At 42.1% G+C, this 20,746-nt stretch overlaps 1 protein-coding gene across 1 annotated transcript; it reads right to left on the minus strand.

The window, feature by feature from the left end:
* Nucleotides 1-4,814: 4,814 nt before the first annotated feature.
* On the minus strand, nt 4,815-20,284 carry fgf10a (fibroblast growth factor 10a; the record flags this gene model as incomplete). Its single annotated transcript, XM_083902693.1, has 3 exons — nt 4,815-5,015; nt 7,015-7,118; nt 19,834-20,284. 3 exons carry the CDS (start codon nt 20,282-20,284, stop codon nt 4,815-4,817), a joined length of 756 nt encoding a protein of 251 aa, XP_083758819.1.
* Between the last annotated feature and the right edge of the window lie 462 nt (nt 20,285-20,746).

A 20,746-nucleotide genomic window follows, 5' to 3' on the forward strand; every position in this document is an offset into this window, starting at 1 on the left:
AATATATTTTCATTTAGACTGCAGCCGTATTCCTCCTGAGGGTTAGGAGGGTGGAGGAGGAAAGGAGAGGTAAAGCAGAGCCGAGGAGAGAGAGGAGAAACAAAATTAATTAAGTGGAGCAGATTTCAGAATTCATAGAAAGAGAGAGGAGTGGACACTAGTTCTTGGCTCTGCTGTGGCTCAGTCTCTGCGTAATGTTTCAGGAGTTTATCAAAGCCTTGACTAAAATATTAGTACAGAGTAAATGTTTACATTCTTGTTTCTATCTACTTGTAGCAAACGCATTAAGATGAAGCGCGCCTCTTGAGTGACTTGAATTATGGGATACTTGCGTCAAAGTGACTTCTCTCACCTACCGACATTCCCCTCCCCCCCCTTGCTCTGTCTTTATTTCGGTCTTTCCGTCCCCGCTGCAGACTCTCTGCACGCTTTTTCCAAATCGATAAACAGAGGCCTCACCTCAGCGCAGGCCAAGTCAAATGTTTAAGCCACCTGTTGCAGGAAACTTGAAGCCCTCAGGAGATGTGAAGATGGAGCTGGCATGGAGGCTGTGCTGCTCCAGGTATAGGTTACTTCTGATGCCGGAGAGAGACGACTATGGAACCTGCAGAGCGGCGTTCAGGCTTGTGCCAAAGGCCGGGGAGGGGTGAACTTGATGTGACAGTAGTAACTCCCCCACTGGAACACTGTGCTCCCAGAATGAAGGCTTACATGAGCTTTGCCAGAAGTGGAATTGGAGGCAGAGACTTCAGCCGCATGTGGAACATCTTCCACCTTTTTCTCTTTCAGTTTAACTGACCCAGAGCTGTTGAACTGTCTCTATTAGCTTTGTCATGGATACATGTTTTCTTTCTAACTAGTACAGTCCTGCTCTTTGTAAAATGCACACTTGTTTTAAATCCACAATATGTGACATTGCACATTTACCAAAATGATATAAAGGTTTCTTATTTTATTTTTTTCAATCTCACTCTCAACCGGTAGCAATGTTTTGTTTTTGTTGTCCCCTCTGAGTCATTCACTCGTTGCACTTGGATTGCATCAAATTTGATGTGCTAAGGCCGTAAACCAGTCACTAGATTTGTGTAAACAATAGAGCTGAAACAATTAATCGATTACTAAATTAATCGTCAACTATTTTGATAATCGATTAATCAAGTTTAAAGATTTTCAACAAGATCTCTGATTGTTTTAGCTTCTTAAATGTGAAAATTTTCTTTGTTTCTTTGCTCCACATAACAAAGAAATCATTGAAACTGAATCGTCATCAGACATTCGAGAACATCGACATTTCCAGGTTAGACAAACACTGATCAACGGTTTTTAACATTGTCTGACACTTTGTGGACCAAACGATTTATTGAGATAAATAATCCCCTTTTACTTTTTATAATCATTCAATTTGTTTCCATCTGACATAGCGGTGCAAGGGTTCATGTCATGATGTGACAATGTCGAGTCGTCCTACTTTGGCAGACTAAAAGAGAAATTAAGTGAAATGTACTAATCATGAGGAGAAGGAGGAGGAGGAGGACTCCTAGTTCACCTTCTTGGTTCCAGGAACTCCCTTGGTCTGCTTCCAATGATTGCCCCCAAGCCAACCTAACTCTCTTTACCTCTGCAAATACCTCTTTAAACCATCCCCCTACCCTCCAACCCCAAATTTTCTGGCAACTCCTTTAATCGCCCCCATCACCCCTTCTTCCTCTCAACCACTCACCCCCCTCCTCTCTCACCCTTTGGCATCTCTTCCAAACTGCTGCCCTCTCGGCAAACAACCCCACGCCCCCACCACCCCCACTGCTGTAAATGCCCCCAGGACCGCAGTTCCTTCAGTTATTCACCTCCCCTCCAAACCTCTCTCTCTCCCCGTCTCTCCCCGGGATGTAAAATATTCACAGCTGCTGCTGCGGTCAGGTCGCACGGCCACAAGACTCTCTGAGCAAACAGAGGAGCTGTGAACGTGTGAAGCCAATGGTGTATGTTTCATTTGAGGTCCGACACAGGTCCGATAGATCCTGATGTAGTCAAAACAGAAACCGCATACTGAGCCCTCGCCACATGCCTCGACAAACCAAACACTAACCAAATAGGCCCAAGCACAACACTAAAAAAAAAAAGTGACATTGGCAAACTGTTTTTAGAAACATGTTAGGTGCACTGTAAGGAACGAGAGGAGCGATGTGCGGCGCAGTCGCCGCTAACACAGACTTGACTGCGATGTCACTGGGGTTTGATAATAAGTGTTTGAAACATCTGTCTCCAATAAATGCCCGCGCTTTTAAAGTCTGGCCTTGTTATGTGTTATGGGTAAAAGGCAAGAGCGCATTAAGTCATGTTAAAGTTGCAATAAAAATACATCAAGCTATTCTGAGAGGTCGACACGACATATATATATATACATATATGCAGACTCGATTCCAAGTTTTCTGAATGAACAAGTGGACGAATTTGTCCCGAGATAGCTCAATTTTGAAGCCCACATTTCCAGGTTTCAATAAAGACGCACATGGCATGGGAGGTGTTACATATTCAGATCTGTGAAGGTTATAAGACATCTTGGCTTCAGATTAGAATGCCAGCCTTTCAACTTTATTAGGGAGGAACAGGCGGGTTTGTGATTTGGTGTCTTGAACACATTTCAGAGTAATTGTATTTGATATGACATTTACAGAACACCCAAGTAATCATGTAAACAAAGGGCCAGATACCCTGGGAGGATGAAAGGGAATTTGAATATCCCCTTGATGCATCATAGTTACTCACGTTTTTTTGACATGAGCGCAAGACACGGAGAATTCCTGGGCACAGAAAGAGGATCAAGGTCCTTTTTTGTAATAAACACAGCGGGACGGACTCTGATACTCGGGGAAATTAACTCTCGCTGTCTTTCTCTCACTCTCTCACACACACACACACACACACACACACACACACACACACACACACACACACACACACACACACACACACACACACACACACACACACACACACACACACACACACACACACACACACACACACACACACACCAAAACAGATGGCAGAGAGTTGAAAGTGATGGATACAATGAACAAATTGCAACAGTTGCAGCCCTGGGCATAGGGGAGGGTTTTCTGTGTGTGTGTATTTGTGTCTGTGTTTATGCGAGCGATAACCTTGCTCTCGCGCTCTGATCCCGCTAATTTCTGGAATCTGTCTGATTTTTTTTTTTTACCAAGACATGACACAAAAAGACGAAAGGGTGGTAGTGGTGGGGGGGGGGGGTTGGATTGAAAACCGCGAGACCTGGAAAGCAACAACACGAGTTAAAGAAAAAGAGAGGGAGCGCGAGGGAGGAATAAAGAAAAAAACATGACATCATAGTTAATTAGAATCAGGTGATAAACAAGAGTGATATTTATGTTATACCATATGCCCCAGCCTCCATGTGTCTCTCTGTCTCGGGGGGCACAGCAACAGGTTTCAGACAAGTAAGGTCAAGGAGGGAGGCTCTTTCCCAGCTGCTAGACCACACTGATGCACACACACCTCTTTACCCAGCCACCCAAATGCATGCGTGCATGTGTTTGTCGGCCATTTCTTGAGCCTGTTTTTATCTTTGTTGTTATCGTAAGTTCATAAAAGACAGTGTTTATTCTCTAGGAAGCCATGTTAGCCATTTGTACTTGTAAGGCAGAGAGAGTTCTCTTTTTTTCTTTCTTTCTTTCTTTCTTTCTTTCTTTTCTTTGCAGCGAGAAATGAAACCTCCTGAACTCATCATCCAGGCTGTCTGCTGGGCATCTTTCAAAAGTCTAATCTCTTACAGATTCTTGATTCACATCCTGGGTTTGTTTTGTTTTTTTGAAGGAACTCCACTGCTTTACGTAGTCGTAAAGCCCTGATTACTTGGATAAGAACAACTTTGACTGAGTTACGTGTTGAAGCTTATTACTTAATTAAAAGGTCTTTCTTGATCTTTTGAAAGAAAGAAAAACTCTCAGTAACTCTTTGAGGATTTGTTTAGCTTGCTCAGATGATAACTGCATTACATTGAATCTAGTGCACTGCAAAATATGTTAAACTTTAGTTTAACAGTGTTCTACTGTGTCATGAGGTCACGTTATCTACCTCTATACTACTTTGTTTTGTAATACATGCAAACAATAGTCAAACAAGTTAAAGACAAATGTATATCTTTTTTAAATATTTATTATTCAGGTTTAAATGATTAGTATTCAAAAAGAGAAGCATAAATGGTAAAAAAAAAAAAAAGAAGACCGTCCTTTTTGGGCTTTTGTTCTTTGTTAAATATATCACAAAATAAATAAATTGAAAGAAAACACGATAGCGTTAGACTTGCTGTTGTGTAGGAGCCTCCTTGACTCGACCCTCACATCACTACCATTTTTATTTGTTTCCCCGCTCTCCATCGGCCAGCTCTCCATCACCACTTCCTCTTCATTTCATTCTCACTTCCTTCCAGTCAAGTGCTTCATGTATACACAAATCTAGAAATGTGAGTTACTAAATCACATTTTGGCACAGAAGTAATTTTCTTTTTCATATTTTTCCTACTGTGCTTATGTACTTTATAACTTAAAACAGGGAAATAATATATACATTGTATAGCAATATATCTTATTTCTTTTCTTTAAAAATAGAAATGTATTTATCCAACAGTTAAATGTCTCCAGGTTCCCCATTCCTTTCCTCCTCAGTGCAACATGAAGATCCCATTCAGATCTGTCCAATAAACGCATCACTGTAACTCCATAGAAGTCCGACACCCTGCAGTCTGCAGCGTTCTCTTGTCTCTGACGTGTGTCCAATCACCGTGGTTGTACCACGATGGGCAGGAAGTGAGTGGCTGTGTTTTTCCTCCGCGTCTTCCTCCCCTTCATTGGCTTCCCGTTGGCGTTCAGTCCCACAAACATGTGCTTCTTCTTGTTGCGCCACTCCGCCGAAGCGTAGGTGTTGTACTTGTTCTCCTCAATGCGCTCGATCAGACGACAGTCTGGACCGTAGTCCCTCTGCGGAGGAGAAAACATGGAGCGTTCACAAACAAGATGGGACATAAAAAAGGAGTGGCTGGAGATCATAGATCATTGTTAAATGTTTTCTTCTGTCTGGTTTTGATTTAATCCCAGTTACCTCTGATGTCAACATCTGAATTTAAATGGAGGTTTTCTGGCATGGAAGAAGTAGATTTTCTCTTTTTATTGTTCCCTCTTTATCCTCTTTAAAATGTCATTCTTATTAACCTAAATGGTATTTGTGACCTCCTTGGAGTATTTTCTGTTTTGTGTCAGGACAGAAACATCTTATTTTACTTCCTGAGATGACATGGATCGACAAATGATGGACAGGGTGGCAGTAGAGAGGGGTATTGTGAGATGCAACGTCTTAGACCATACTGATACCGTGTTTGTGGCCTGGCGTTACTACAGTGACCACCCACCGGTAAATGACGAGGAAATAGTCTGAGAGAGAGAGAGTCCTATTTGTCAGTTTACTAGAAGCTGCGTTGGTGCTCAGGGCTTAAACAGCCACTTAACTGTTTGCAGTTGATATTCATAAGCAAAATGTACTTGCCCCGCTTGCACGCTCACTCTCTCTCCCTCTTTCCCTCTCTTTCTCTCTGGCCACAGCTGTTCAAATTGGTTCCAGAAGTAAAAGCTGAATGTTCCCAGAGCAAAATGAGAATATTTCAGACACTCTGCAGCTTTGCAACCATCGCTGGTGCTCGGCTACAACCGTAGAGCATATAGAGAAAGAGACTTCAGCCTCCTCCTGAAAGCCAACCATGCTGATAAATATGTTGAATAGCCCCTAGGGGGCAGACCGCTGGTTGCAAAAAAGAACTTTATTTGAATGGGGAAATGAGCTTCTGGTTTCCACTTGATATATAATGTCGATAAACATTTTCCTGAGCAGGTTAGTGGTCTCGAGTACTACTTTCAAGTCTTCTTAATTCGCATGTTGTGTTGATTTTGTAAATCATAATCCCATCTATAGAGGGAAATGGATGATAAGGCATGACGCGTATGAGCTGGTATCGACCAAAAGGAGCCTGGTTCCTGATTCTAGTCAGATTCTTATGAGTGACATTGCTACTGGTTGTCAACTTGATTAGTGCAATGCAATACTTAAAAAACAACCTTGTTAAGAGTTGCACCTGTTGAAACAAATTCAAAATATTGCAGTGCATGTCTGGAACATGCACTGCAATATTTTGAATGTCTGGAAAGCAATGATGGATTTATACAAATTGAATCATGGTAAAAAACTGAAATCCTGTCCTCACCTCTGTGTCATTTACATGTGTTAATCTGTTGATGCAATGAAACAATGATTTCATTTGATTATCACTGGATAAAGAAGTCACTGTGTAAACCCATTGAGTGTAATAGAATGCCAGGCCTTCACCACCGCGCTACTGTGGTTTGTGTTGCGCCGCGCAGAGAAGACGTCATGGGAATTCAGTTTCAGGCCATGCAACAGAATGCCTCTTTTTTTTTTTTTTTTCTTTCTTTTCTACCGTGTGTCATTTCATCTGTGCCGTGGCTCAAGAGAGACATGCTGAAAGTTTGGGTCCTTTCAAAGTGAGGGGGGAACTAGGAGGGAGAGAGCGAGATGAAGAGAAGGGGGAGAGAAAATGGACGAAACAAGGGTTGCTCTCCCCAGAGGGACTGAAGCAGAATAGAGAAACTGAAGGATTGTGTTTCCTGTTTCTGAATGGAGAGGGGAGTAAAGGTAGGTAGCAGAGAGCAGAGCTCACACTGACAGACTGACTGACTGTGGTTTCTATTTCTGGAAGAGAGTCCTGCAGGCTTGTCCTTTGTTTTTTTTAAACTTTAATAAAAAAAGAAAAGCCGTAGTGTGAAACCTTTAAAAGTCTCTTGAGCAAGACTTTAATTCACTCATTTTTACATCATACACGAGGTAAAAAGTAGATTATGAATCGGCCAATTCCACCTTGTGTAAAAGACGATCCCTGTAGGTGAGGCTGTACTGAAACGTGCTACTCACCGCTCCGTATAGAAGTCCCTTCTTGCTGATTGCCAGGTAGTGGTTACTGCTGAGGCCCCTGATGGCCACCACTCCCACATCCACTGACTTGATCTCCAGAATACCTGGTGCAGCAGGGGACAGAGGAACACATGTGTCAATTTACCTAAAGTGGATCACATCCTCTCATACACTTCCATCACATTATATTTTCTCATTACATACAATCACCTGCATCCAGACTATTTACAGGTGCTTGTGCTTTATCGTCCATTTTCCTTCTAAAAGTTTAAACTACCTACTTGATTTTATAAATCGGTAGTCTATTTTCCCAGAGATTTTTATTTAAGTGGCAATTCAATATATTTTTATTTCTGTGTTGTCCACATTTGACAAACTGGAAGACAACATCCACATTTTGTACGATATACGTCCAGACAAAATATGTATGGTCGTGTTACACAACAACCAAATATTTTCATTTCTCATTTATGAAACATGTCTTACAAATTAAGTTAGTCTTGCTGGAGAATCTAGTACCTGGTGTATTGTCAACATTTAGCATTTGGTAGTGTTTAGAGGGAAAAAAGAAACCTGCAGCAGAAACCTGCAGTTTTTCCTTCACACAAGTGAACCCCAGTCCTCATGCCTGCCCTTTTTTTCTTCACCGTGTGCTCGTCAGACCTCAGACCAGCCTCTTGCCCTCTGTTCATTTGCTGGTTAGTTTGCGGGCTGGATGCCCTGGGACCGAGGTGTAAGCCAGGAAAAAAGATTCTGCGCCGCGTGTTTGTTTTTCTGACCAGGGGAGCTCAGGCAGGCACACGGACAGGACGGAGAGAGGCTTTTTGGCTGCCAGGCTGGCGAGAGGTCAAGGCATCTGTATCAGTTTTCAAGTCTGAACCAATTACTGGTTTAAGCTGTGGTCGCCGGCTCTTTCTTCTCTCATCCTGAAGTCAGTTACACCAAGCCATAAAACTATCAGGGGTTTTGAGAGGATTAGCTAAGGGGGCCAGAGGAAAGTGGAGCCTGTTTGCAGGAATAGTCGGAAGGACAGAGTAACTGACAGAGAATGTATCCCTAAAACCTTTCTTAGACAGTTTTCTGTTTCTGTCTGAGTAACAACAACTTTGTCAGCTAAAGACGGCGAAGAGAAACGGTGACTGAAAAGAGCCAGGAAATGATACACGAGGAATTGAGGCTTAAAGACTAAGGAAATTATATTCATTCTTTTTTTTTATGCTTTAAATCTCATATAAGAATCATATTCATTCTCCTGCCTTTGTCTTTACGCTCATCTTTGGACAGATTAGCAGCATCCTGCATCCCTGCTGTAGTTTTTATGATGGTCAGAGAGATGGAGATGAAAGGTTGAAGGTTTAGAAGCCGCAGACATGTGAGAGTCTGTTCAACTGATGTTATTTACATCTGTGAACTCTAATCCACCGCCTCTGTGTTGATTCTATTAATTGTTGTTCCGTCTCTGTGTGTGTGTGTGTGTGTGTCACTCGTTCTTTGTGATAGCAAAAAGGAAAAAGGACTTGTAAAATCCTAAAGTGTGTAATTACTTTGATGTTTCGCAGTAACAAACAGCTTTTCATCTTCTGTTGTTTGAAAAGGTCTTTGGCCTTGTTTCTTTTTGTTAAATGTAGTCCTTGGCCCAAGAATACAGGCTTAATCCCAACACTTCCCCTTATTTGGTCAATAAAAGCTTCCTCAGGTTTTAAAATTCACAGCTTTTGGGGCTTAAACTTCATCTTGTTGGCTTTTAACACTAAGCCCATTACACAGTAACAGAACTGACCTATCTGGTTGGAAATGCAGCACAGCTGACATTTCTGAGCTGTCCATGCAGCGCTGGAGGCCACTCCACCTGTTCAACCCCCTATTCCCTGCTCACGTTTGATGTGGTTTGTCAAAAACCAAAAGCGCTGGGCTCTTTTATTGCCCCCTTTACCAGTTACAAGAAGCAGCCCCGTCTGCCTGCGAGTTGAAAGGCCAGGCTGCAACAAAAGGCTTAGATTGCAACAACAGAGTTTATGGTTGAGGGACGGAGAAAAGCAGAACCCTGTCCTGTGTCACTGCAGGAACACAGATGCAGTCATGCATGCACTATACACAATATTTCTCTTCATACTTTTTCTGCTCTTCTTATTGAGCCTCTTTTCTCATACGGTCTAAGATTTCACTTGACTTGAATGCAGGCAATTTTTTTTCGGGGGAAACTTCCAGGGGCAAACAGACACTACAAGTTTTGTAAAAACAAGCCAAGTCAAACCCCTAACCATAACCCTGATGTACATACAAACAGTAAAAATCATTTTGAACTTCTAACGAGAGAGAAACTGTGCACAAACTTTGTACTTCATTCAGGCCACCACACCGTTTACTGCCTTTTGTGTTTGAACCGCGCAGTCACTCAAAACTATAGTGTGAACGCAAATCTGCCTCGAGTCGAATACAGAAACATAACACAAGCTATATAGGAGCCATTCTGGGATCTCTTGATTTTGAGGTCATAATAATATTAGCTCATGGACTGTTTGTACTTGGAGAAAAATCCAACTGCACTAAAATACACTACAACTTAAAAACAAACCTGTTGAGATACTGTATGTCCAGTCTGTTTGAGCTGGTCAGATGTGTGTGAATACAGGAAGAACCTTTGTGTTTTTAGTATTCTTGTTGAAGCTGCTTCTATTTTTGTGTGAGCTACTATGTTTGGGGTGCATAAGCATACTTGGGTACAGGAGTTTTCTACCTTAAGTACCCTAGTTTGTTACTAGTGCTGAACGATTTTTAATTAATATGCAATTTTTTTTTGACAGGAATTGCGATCCGCGATATCAGAGGAAAGGTCATTTTCTTTCAATTTGGATTAAACGGAGTTTGCACAGGTTTAAATAAAGTCCACAATAGTGAAAGTATAGTCTACAGTTCAGTTTGTCAGAAAGCCAACATCAATTGTAGAAGTATAGAAGAAAGTAAAAAAAAAAAAAAAGGTAACACTTTAGATTAGGGAACACATTCACCATAACCTAGGTGCTTACTAACATATATAAGTAGCATACAAGCCCTATATTAGTAATCATTAAGCACGTATTAACATCTTATTTTACCTCTATTATGACATGAATTAAGATTTTTCATACATAAGGTGTTAATACATGCTTAATATTTACGAATAAAGGGCTAGTATGCTACTTGTATGCATGTTAGTAATCACCTAGTTAATGGTGAATAGGATCTCACACACACACACACATACAGAGACTGCCCATCAACCCCTGGCAGGCCCCTCTGGAAACGTGGTCAGCCAGTCTCCTGCTGAACCTAAAGGTTAAAAGAGGTTGTGAAAATGTTTCCACTGTTTATCCGGGGGCTTTTTTGAAGATTATACTGCGGTTGTTCACATTTTGACCTCGACGCGGTGACCAGCTGTGAGCGGGGTCTACTGTGTGTCTTCAGCCCAGAGTAAGAGAGAGGTCTCGCCTTGTGTTGTGAAATGTTGTCACTGGTGGACGAGTTTGTGTCGTGAACTCCCTTCAGTGAGAGTAACGGACATGGTTTTGGTTTCTTTTAATTTAATGTTCAAAGCAGATGTGTCCTCCTCAACCATAATCTGCCATGACCAATTCAGACGTGGAAAAATAAAAGTGACATTGAGGACATGAAATTCATGAACTATTGTGTTTTTTTTAAAGGTTTAATGTCTCATTTGCATCAGCTGAGGTCTGAACATTAAGATAATGTTTCTCGTTGACACTCCCGGCTCAAGAGTGACTGACGATATGTTGAATTCACTGTGACATGAGAGTTTATGTGCACGCAACCGCCAAACTCCAAGCCAGTAAAACTAAAAGATAAATAAACCGTACAAAAGAAGAATAGAGAGTGAGTCAGACCACCAACGTGCTTCAATCAGATATGAACTAAAAATATTAAATTATTCTGCTCTCTTTGACCGTATAAATAAAACAAAGACAATGAACAAGATGCATAAAAGAAAAAAAAAAATATCTTGGCCGCTGACTTTTAAGGCCACTTGTGGTTTTTATTTCATTCCCTTTCTCTTGAAGTTGTCTTGAATATTTCCCACTCTTTATGAAGTTGGGGAGAACAAACACTTGTTGCTTGTGCAGCTTTTTTTTGGGGTCCTTGGCGAGTGCTGAAGGAGTAGAGACTGCTTTATTCTGTTGAGGTATTGGTTTAGACTCATGTGGTCGACAACAGCATCTTCCTGTGTGACGTGGCCTCATCAAAGCCCATGTGGAAATGTTGGTTAGGTCATTATTTTTTTCCCACTTAAATCTGTTTTTGCCTGTCATTCTCGTAATATAAATCATATCAAGTAGATTGTTTTGTCTCGGTGCCCTGCATTGATTCGGTTTCTCCTGAAGTCATTTTTCCATTAGTGTTTGACATGCACTCACCATATTATTTCACTTAATGCTGCCCTGTGATAGTTTTATTTCCTTCCCTGACAGGAGCACTCGTATCACATCTTCTTCAGAAACAGAACATAACCGCACAGTGTTTAGGCTGCGTGTTATTTCAGCATCTGGCCGTGGAAACCAAAAGAAAAACAAACCCACCAGAATATTCTGAAATCAAACAAAACAGATCACCTGAGCGTAAGCCGTCTGTTTTAAAACAGTCTGGCCAACAGATAGTGGTGAGCTTCATCATTGCATATCACTTTTCCAGGCGCGGCGGGGACCGCGGCGAGTTATGTCACGTGCGTTTATGAGCAGCTGTGAGCGACGCGGCAGAAAATCTGCGGCGATGTTAATGGTGATTTGACTGAAAGCACCTGAGCGATATTGTGATTCCTTTAACACAGTTGACTTTGTAACACGATGAAGCACCGAAGCTGCCAGTTTCTGTCAAAACATTTAACAGGGCCCGACGCGGCAGGAGTTATGATTTCAGGCGAAGTGCTGTGACGCTCGTCTGCTCTTTACACATTTTTCATGAACACTTCAGCTGCCAATGCAACACTTTCCCAACTGTTGTGGTTTGCATTGTTGGCACCGCACGGTTCAGCTTCAGTAATATTGTTATTTTACACCACAAATATTATGCACGGACATGTATAAATATTATTCACTTTGTCACATGGAGCTCGCTCTCTCTCGGCCTCTGTATCGTTCGTACTTTGTCTCACACACAGGTTCGCGCAGCTGTCCTTTTAAGGACTCTGCATTGACTTTCGTTCATTTAGAACCAAAGCCTTGTCCCTAACTGTAACCATAAGCAGTTAATGCAAAACCTTAACCTCAAACATCAAATATTAGCTACCTAAAATGAACCAGTTCCTCAGAAATGAGCTTCTACCTTATTTGGATCAGGTTTTGGCCTCCATGAGAGGACGACTGGTCCTGACAGGGTCAGTGTTTATACCAGAAAAAGGTCCTAAAGTGGTAACAAATACAAGCACACGCACGCACACACACACACACACACGGTAATTAGCTGGCATTCCTGCCTTCTCTGTTCAAATGGCCATGCTGGTCCAGATGCCTCTCTGAACTCTACCCTGAGCTCTCAGCTTTACCTTTGATGACTCCATTAAGAGCCTCACTTTTGTGTGTGTGTGTGTGTGTGTGTGTATTTGGTGTGGGGGTCTTTTCCTCCGAGCACATGGTGTCTATATGGCGGCAGCCCTGGATGTTATCTTTCACAGATGCTATTCTTCACCTCCCACTGTTTTACTGGCCATGAATTCTGCCTGTTCACATGCACCGGGCTGCGACCGAAATGACACTTTCAGTATTGGGCTCCCAGTGCATTTTTCAGCGTAACTAACTGAGAAGGAAATTAGGAGGACGTTTGCTGTGTTAGGTTCAGACAGAGCTTGATGTTCTTGGTTTTCCATGAGAAGTTTGTGATGGCTGCAGCTATTATTTCAACGATTAATGGGTGGTCTGTCAAAAAAAAATAAAAAAATATTTGGTGTAGTTTTGCACAGCTGATGCCTTCAAACATTGTAGTTTTTTCCTTTTTAAACAATTCACAATGATCAAAAACGGTCAATTGCTCATTCATTCAAGTAGATGATAAAACTAGATTTTCTTTTAGGCAAAAGTTGATGTGTTGGTTTTTCCTCAGCTGGCCACTGTTGAGCCTCGTTTGCAGTGTTTGTGCTCAAAGTTTGTACCAAAGATTTAACATTTTATGTTGGATTTTTCCCAGTTAAAATCGCTGTGATTCTGTTTTACAGATTTATTGTCGGATGTACACTGATGGATGTACAAAAGTTTGGGTTCACCTATACAATACATTAAAAGTCACACTTTTATTCATCAAAAGAGTTGCAAAATGAATAGAAAATCTAGTCAAGACATTGACAAGATTAGAAATAATGATTTTTCTTCCAAATAATAATTTTGCCCTTTCATCAAAGAACAAGCAAAACTGTTTTCAGCTGTGCTAACATCATTGCACAAGGGTTTTCAAGGGTTTTCTAATCATCCAATAGCCTTCTAACACGATTAGCAAACACAATGTACCATTAGAACACTGGAAATGGGCCTCTATACACCTGTGTACATATTCCATTAAAAACCAGATGTTTACAGCTAGAATAGTTGTTTACCACATTAACAATGAGTGTATTCCTCATTCATTAAATGTTATATTCATTGAAAAAAAGTTATTTTCCTTGAAAAATAAGGACATTTCTATGTGACCCCAAACTTTTGAACAGTAGTGTATTTACTTTTTTAGACGACAACAAACTTAATACTGTGAGGATCGAGAGACTGTATCCTGAGATATTTTAAGGACGCGTTGCTCGCAGCAAACCTTGATAGCTGTTCTGACAAGTCATGTGTTATGAGTATCTTCTTCCGTTCTTTGGGATATGTATGATTCTACTCTACAAGAATCCCGAGCATAACATCAACAATGAAAAAGGCAGTCTATTAAAACAAAGATGTCGAGCTTAAGATAGCGGAAAAGTAATCAACTCACAGAGGATGTTGCTGCTGAGATACTTTTGTTTAAGGTGCTGCTCTACTGGTGGTGTTTTTGGCAGAGATTCATCAATCTGCCCTACAGAAATCTGGCTCCTATTTCAGTCGTGTCGAAGCTGACACGTTAATAGACAGGGTAGAAAGCTGATGGGGGGGAAAATATCAAGCAGCATTGACAGAAAATATGTAAACAGTGTTGGGGAAAAAATGAGAGCGATGCTTTCATCGTCCTCAGCGACCCTTGGCAAAAATGTTCATACGCAATGAAGAAATACCTTAAAGAAATATCCTGATGGGAAAGTGTGTGTGGTTAATCTGATCATATTCAGCACAGCCTGTGCCTCCCGCTCACATCCAAACCCTTAAACGCACATGTGCTTTGTAAGTGACCCTTTACGGGTTGTAAGGGGTCAAAGGTCACTGATACGTCAGGACCTCTGAGACCTTCACTCTCACCCCCCCCCGGGGTTAATGAAGGTGGAGAAGGAAAAAGAAGGAAAGTTGCAAAAGTGGTTTTAAAACATCAACACCATGGCATTTTCATACTGTAACTCAACAACATCTGGGCACATTTAACGTTACAAAAAAGAAAATTAGCTCGGTTTTGTCGATGAAATCATAACAACTCACGTTGGAGCTTTAAAAAGCTTCAAAAGTTTCAGGCTGTGTTTAACTTTTATTTAACAACAACACGTTGTAAAACGCTCACTTGCTTGTGTCGTCTATCTTGGGGTGGAACCAGCACCTCGCCACATGGACGTTTATTACTCTCCTCAATATCTGAGACTCTCATGAAGTGTGTCTTGTCCCACATTGATGATTTCAGACTTCAGACATCAATGATTATGCAACGGCTTTTGTCAAGTGCCATTAAACTTCCAGTAAATACTAATAAATGTCTTTTTTGAGAAATGACTGGTCTAATAATACATTTATGAGGCGAGTGTGTCTATTATTTTGACTAAAATCAGATAAAAGTGACTCCTATGTAAGATACGTAACGTTTGTGTAGGTCAGATACGGCGTTTGCTCGGATGATTCCAGTAAAAGGAGGTCACCAGTGACGATGAGTCGATCCAGACTCCTGCTCCAGTTTATCAACAAAACACCACGAAGAGTGTTTTATGTAAAGATATTTATTTTATCTGAATTCATCAAAGCCGCTTGTCCACGCACAGGTAAACTGAAGCGTATGCGATGCCTCATCCGTGAGTTGTGTTTACACTCTCTGCTTTCTGTTTGTCTCAGCGTTGTTAGCGCAGAAGGTCAGAGAGGCAGGAGTGTGTCGGGGAGTGTGTGTGTGTGTGTGTTTGTTGTGTGTTTATTGTACTGCCGAACGTAACTGTTGATGTTAAAGCGCGGCTCTGGCAGTTTTAAGGGTAGAATAATGGGTTCTGTATTTCCTGAACAAGTCTGCGCGGTGACATTTGCAACACTGCTTTTATTTATGGCTGTTGGAGTGGGGTGGGGGTTGAGGGGTGGGGGAGTCCATGAAGATGTCAAAGTAACTTTGAATGAAAGGCAACACTGACACTAACCTCTGGTGCATCCAATATGTCCTCATAACTCTCTTTTATGGGCCACACTCTTACCTTTTCCCACGAGAACTCTTAACACGCTCATCACAAAAGAACTAGTGGAGAGAGAGAGAGTGTGGCTACAAAAGTAAGATATGAGACGAGAAAAAGGGGAAAGAACACATGTTTTGTTTTTGTTAAACTTGCAAGGTCACTGGAGGATTAGGGAGGTAGAGGAGACGGATGGAGAAGTGGTCAGGGTTCATTCTACATGTATTTCACTTCTTCACAGTCTGAACTTCATTGCAGTTTTTTTTCCAATTCAGACCAAAAAATCTCCTTGTTTTGAGACACTGACTGACCAATATAAACTTTCTGAACCAATGAGAATTGTATTAGAAAGATAAATACAATCTTTTATTTTCCTCTTATTGTAGGGGGGGGAGAGTCGCTAAAAGTAAGATTTTCGTCATTGGGAAATGAAAACATACTAATCTAACGACATTAAGAATGTACCATTTGTTTCCAGTCACCTCCAGCAGTGACAGAGTAACACAATAACCAGAAGTGATGCACTCTCTGTATTGCTGACCTTTGCATTAACAAAGCTTCCTGACTCGGGTCAATAGGTAGAGGTCAAACCAGAGGGGGGCAGACCTGTGTAATTAGCCTGGACATGAAAACCCTGCACTACATGGGAATAACGTCCACTTTAATATACTGTCCATAAATCGGCGAGGGCGAGATTCACTCATGTCGGTGGGTAACGTGTTCGCGTGATTGATGCCAACAATAAGTATGTGTGGCAGTTTTTACGATCTGGGTGGCCGCAGTTGGAATCAAAGATCTTAAGTGCAACTCTCAGCACTAATTGAGCTGCACACGGCCACAAGTCTGTGGTGTTGCTGCAAACACATGTTCATTTACTTCACTGCTTTGTTGGGTTATGGTTTTTTTGTGTGTGGACGTAAGAACACGGACAGTGTTTGGTGCAAGATTGAAAAGTAATCGCTTGGTGGCATAGTGTTTTTTTTAAAAAAAACTAATTTTAACTTCTGAGGAGATTTGGAAAAAATGGATAGACACAAACACACAAACACTGCCATGCACACTTCTGAGCCCCAGATTGCAAACGCAGACCCTAAACCCAGAGTGACGTACTGCCTCCAGCTTTGACAAGATGATTAGAAAGGGCTCGGCCGCAGAGGAGAGCCCTCGACCCTCAGAGCTGCACCGAAAACTTCTTCATCACCTCTGACACCATCTAATGACACTCATTTGCAATCTGACCTCCTGAACATTACCAGACAACTCCACCGTGGAAACCACGCTAACAACTTCCATGCTTTCGTTTGTTTAATGCCTTCCTAAATGGAGTGGTCAATCGCTATCAATGAGGTCTCGGGTCAAACTCCAGATTATATGCAACTCCCACCTGAGCTAGCTTTGACACAATGGTGCAATTGTAGCACGGTGCAATTTAAAGGTATGTTATATAATGTGTGTTATATGTAGGGATTTTAAAGGATTGGTTTCACTTAGAAATGTCCTTATTTTTAAAGGAAAAACACTTTTTTAAAAATGAATATAACATTAAATTAATCAGAAATCCACTCTATACATTGTTAATGTGGTAAACGACTATTCTAGCTGCAAACGTCTGGTTTTTAATGGAATATGTACATAGGTGTAGAGAGGCCCATTTCCAGCAACCATCTCTCCAGTGTTCTAATGGTACATTGTGTTTGGATGATTAGAAAACCCTTGAAAACAGTTTTGCTGGTTCTTTGACGAAAACAAAGTTTGAAGGGCAAAATTATTATTTGGAATAAAAATCGTTATTACTAATCTTGTCAATGTCTTGACTATATTTTCTATTCGTTTTGCAACTCTTTTGATGAATAAAAGTGTGACTTTTAACGGAAAACACAAACAAATTGTATAGGTGTCCCCAAACTTTTGAACAGTGGTGTAGATTGAGTCGTCTTTCAACTGGGTTTCTTCAGACGACTGTTTTGGCAACTTGTGAATGGGTGTGAAAGATGTGTGAAAATTTTCTGCGTGTAGATGAAAAAAAAATATGAGTGAATTGTTGTGAATGGCAAAAAACTGTAGTGTAAACCAGTTTTGAGCAAGACTAGAAAAGTGTCATAAATACAGACCATTTACCTTTGAAGAAGCTATAGCTCACTACTAAACCCTTAAGTGGCAGAAAATTCCATCAAGGAGTTAATTTGATTGTATATTTTTGAGCCAACTGTTAAAAACCATTTTAAACCCGCTCTGTTTAAATTTGTAGCATAAGCTTTATCGTAAGTATAAACGTGAAGTTGCGTTTTGTCACGTTTGACAATAAAAGCTTCAAAATGCAGTATAAGAAGGTGGTGCGTTAGTGTACAAACATGCAGCCTTTATCACACGCCAACCTCTACAGCCGAGTGTGATGGTGTGCAGACACACACACACGTGATTTAATCGTCCTTTCATCACCGCCGAGATCTCTCCAGTTAATTACCAAAATTTCAACCCTTGTAATCTGAAACATATTCTACATCTGCACTTGCCATCAGGTGGACGCACCCTAATGAAATCTTTCTGGGAAAACTACGACATGAAAGATTTTGGCCAAAATTCTCATATTTTAAGATTTCTCTCGCCCGTTTCCCACCACAGTTAAGTGACAAAAGCTGTTGAAATTGATGGATTGTGCCTCTAATGCCATGACCTGATGCCTTATAGCTGGTGACTGGTCGCACTCTAATGATTGTACTCTTTATGTGCCCCGTGTGCAAAAGTGTGTGTCCATGTGTGCGTCAGTGAGGACTGCAGGCGAGGGGAGGGAGGAAGAGGCGCTAATTGAAATTCCTTCAGCCATGTCTGGCAGAGCCTTGGTGTCTGAGTGGCACATACACACATATAAATGCACACACACACACACACATATTCACACTGGCCCTGGCCCTAATAAAAGTGGGCTTTGCCATATGGAGGCCATGTGCAAGACTGGCCTCTCTGTGCTCAAGTGTGTATGCAAGTGTGCGAGCGCTCAGCAGGAGAGGCTTGTACAGTACCACAGACAGATGCATTCAAACCTACGACATGTGTACCAAGGTGTGTCAGCAAGTCTTATACCCAGAGACACATGCCTAACATGCTCTGACAGAATCGCAGCAGCAGAGGCCTGTGGATCCTAAAATACATTAGATTTAGTTTCTAATTCTGTGAACTGGCGAGAGGAACTCTCGCAGGTAAACGTGTGGGAGTAATGTTCTGCTCTCCCTCAGCAACTACTGTCAATGTGCCCTCGAGCGGAGAGCAGCTACTCTGAGGCCAGAGAACTGCAGCGGCAGTCCTGGAGAACTTCCAGATGTGTTTAACTTGAAGATAAAGATGTGGGCTACAGAATGATAACAGCTGATTTTCTGCTCTGGATCATCCCTAAACGATCGTGATGGCCCTGAAAAGTATTTTTATGTGCTACCTTTCAGATTGGGATTTTTTTTGCATGGAGATTTTCCATTTTACTGCAGTTAAATTCATTAATTCATGCATCCACGCTGCAGTTAAGGTCAGTAAAGATCTCTTAAAGCTGAAACCAGTGGACTCTGGAGTGAGTGAATGTGAGGCTGAGTGGTGCTGACAAAAGAGTGTGTGTGCTAAATGACCCTTCCCCGGATAAATAAAAGGTTAAAATCATATTCCACAGCCCACAAAATGCACCACCAGAAAAGAGGGAATAGGAAATCATGTGGTTATTACTTTACATCTGAGTCCATATAACCTCATACTTAGCATATGCCCTCTACTATTACATCTGCAGCACAATAGCAGTGAGTGAGGAGTATGTCAACTCATCGGTCTCCCCAGGGGTTTAGTCATAGCTGTTTTCGATATTTCCCTAAAGAGAAGAAACTGACTTTGGACTTTTTGTCTAATTGATTCCAGTGGATCATCTTTTATTTATCTGCCTGCCTTACTCATTTTGTTTTCTTCTCTCCTCTCCCTCTCTCCTACTGTAACGCTGTCTTTAACTTCTCTAACGTTTGGCAAACATGCCGGCCTCTCTACACATGGTGAAAAGGCCCGGAAAAGCACGCATCGCTGTTATTTGTTCTTGTGCCCGGTCACCTGTCTTTATGTGCACGGTTGCTTAGGGGAGAAAAACAGAAACATGGCTTCCCACACATAAACACATGGGACTTAATGGAAGACAACCAGTGCATCTCTTTTCTGCCATAGTGTTCTCACTGATGAACACAGTATTTGTTTTCAATCTTTTTCAGTGAAGATCTTTACTTAAAGTTCTGCTTTCCAAACCTAATGAGTTACTAGAAAGAAAGTGGACTTACTGTATGGGTCGTCCTCACTTTTGGTGCCATTGACTGTTCCTTTCCTGTCAATGCGGAGGAAGAATTTCTGGTAGGAGAAGAGTTTCCTCTGGCGCACGTCTCCTTGCAGATGGTTGTAGCTGCTCCGCACGTGGCGCCCGACGACCGTCGCCGACGACAATGAAACGTTGGTCGCTCGTGGCAACCTTGCGGAGGATGCACGCAGAGGCGCGGGTGATGAGGAAGGTGGCGGGTGTGGGACGAGGAAGTGAGGGGGACCCCCTCCTGGTGCATTGTGGTTCTTCTCCGAGTCCGACAGCGACGGCAGCGTGGACAGCGGCGAGGACGAGCAGGGTCCGAGCAGTAGGAGCAGGAGCAGGAAAGTGAGGGAGAGGAGCAGTGAAGGTCTGCAGCAGGGGCAGGAGGAGAACCAGGCGACCGGTGCACCTTGTGTCACTGTCCATCTACACATGGTAGTGGAGCTGGGAGAGCTGTGGAGGTGCTCAGGGGCTGGGGCATGCTGAGCTGGGTGCAGAAAGAGGGAAAGAGAGTGGGAGAAACTCCCCCAACTGACTGACTACACCTGCTCTCTCTGGAGACCCCACAACCTCGCCGGGACTGTGGTGTAGAACCTGTAGAAAGTCTGCTTCTTCAAAGACGGCGGTGGACGCTGTTGGGAGCAGATGTCAGTCTTGTTGTTGTGACGGCTGCAGTCGCTGGTGTTGTGGAAGCCCACAGTATTGTGGCTCGCTCTGTGTCGTAGTCCCCGGTGCTGTTTATTCCTCAGAAACGCCACAGGAATGCGTCAACATCCATAACTCAAATCACCTCACAACGGGAATAACCGGGGGCTCGCCTCTACAAACTCTTGCCTCCTCCTCCTAAGGCTTCCACTTCTTTTTTTTTTTTCTTTTTTTTTTTACTCCTGGTTGCT

This window comes from Microchirus variegatus, assembly GCF_963457635.1.
Source record: "Microchirus variegatus genome assembly, chromosome: 16".
In the NCBI taxonomy this organism is placed as follows: Eukaryota; Metazoa; Chordata; class Actinopteri; order Pleuronectiformes; family Soleidae; genus Microchirus; species Microchirus variegatus.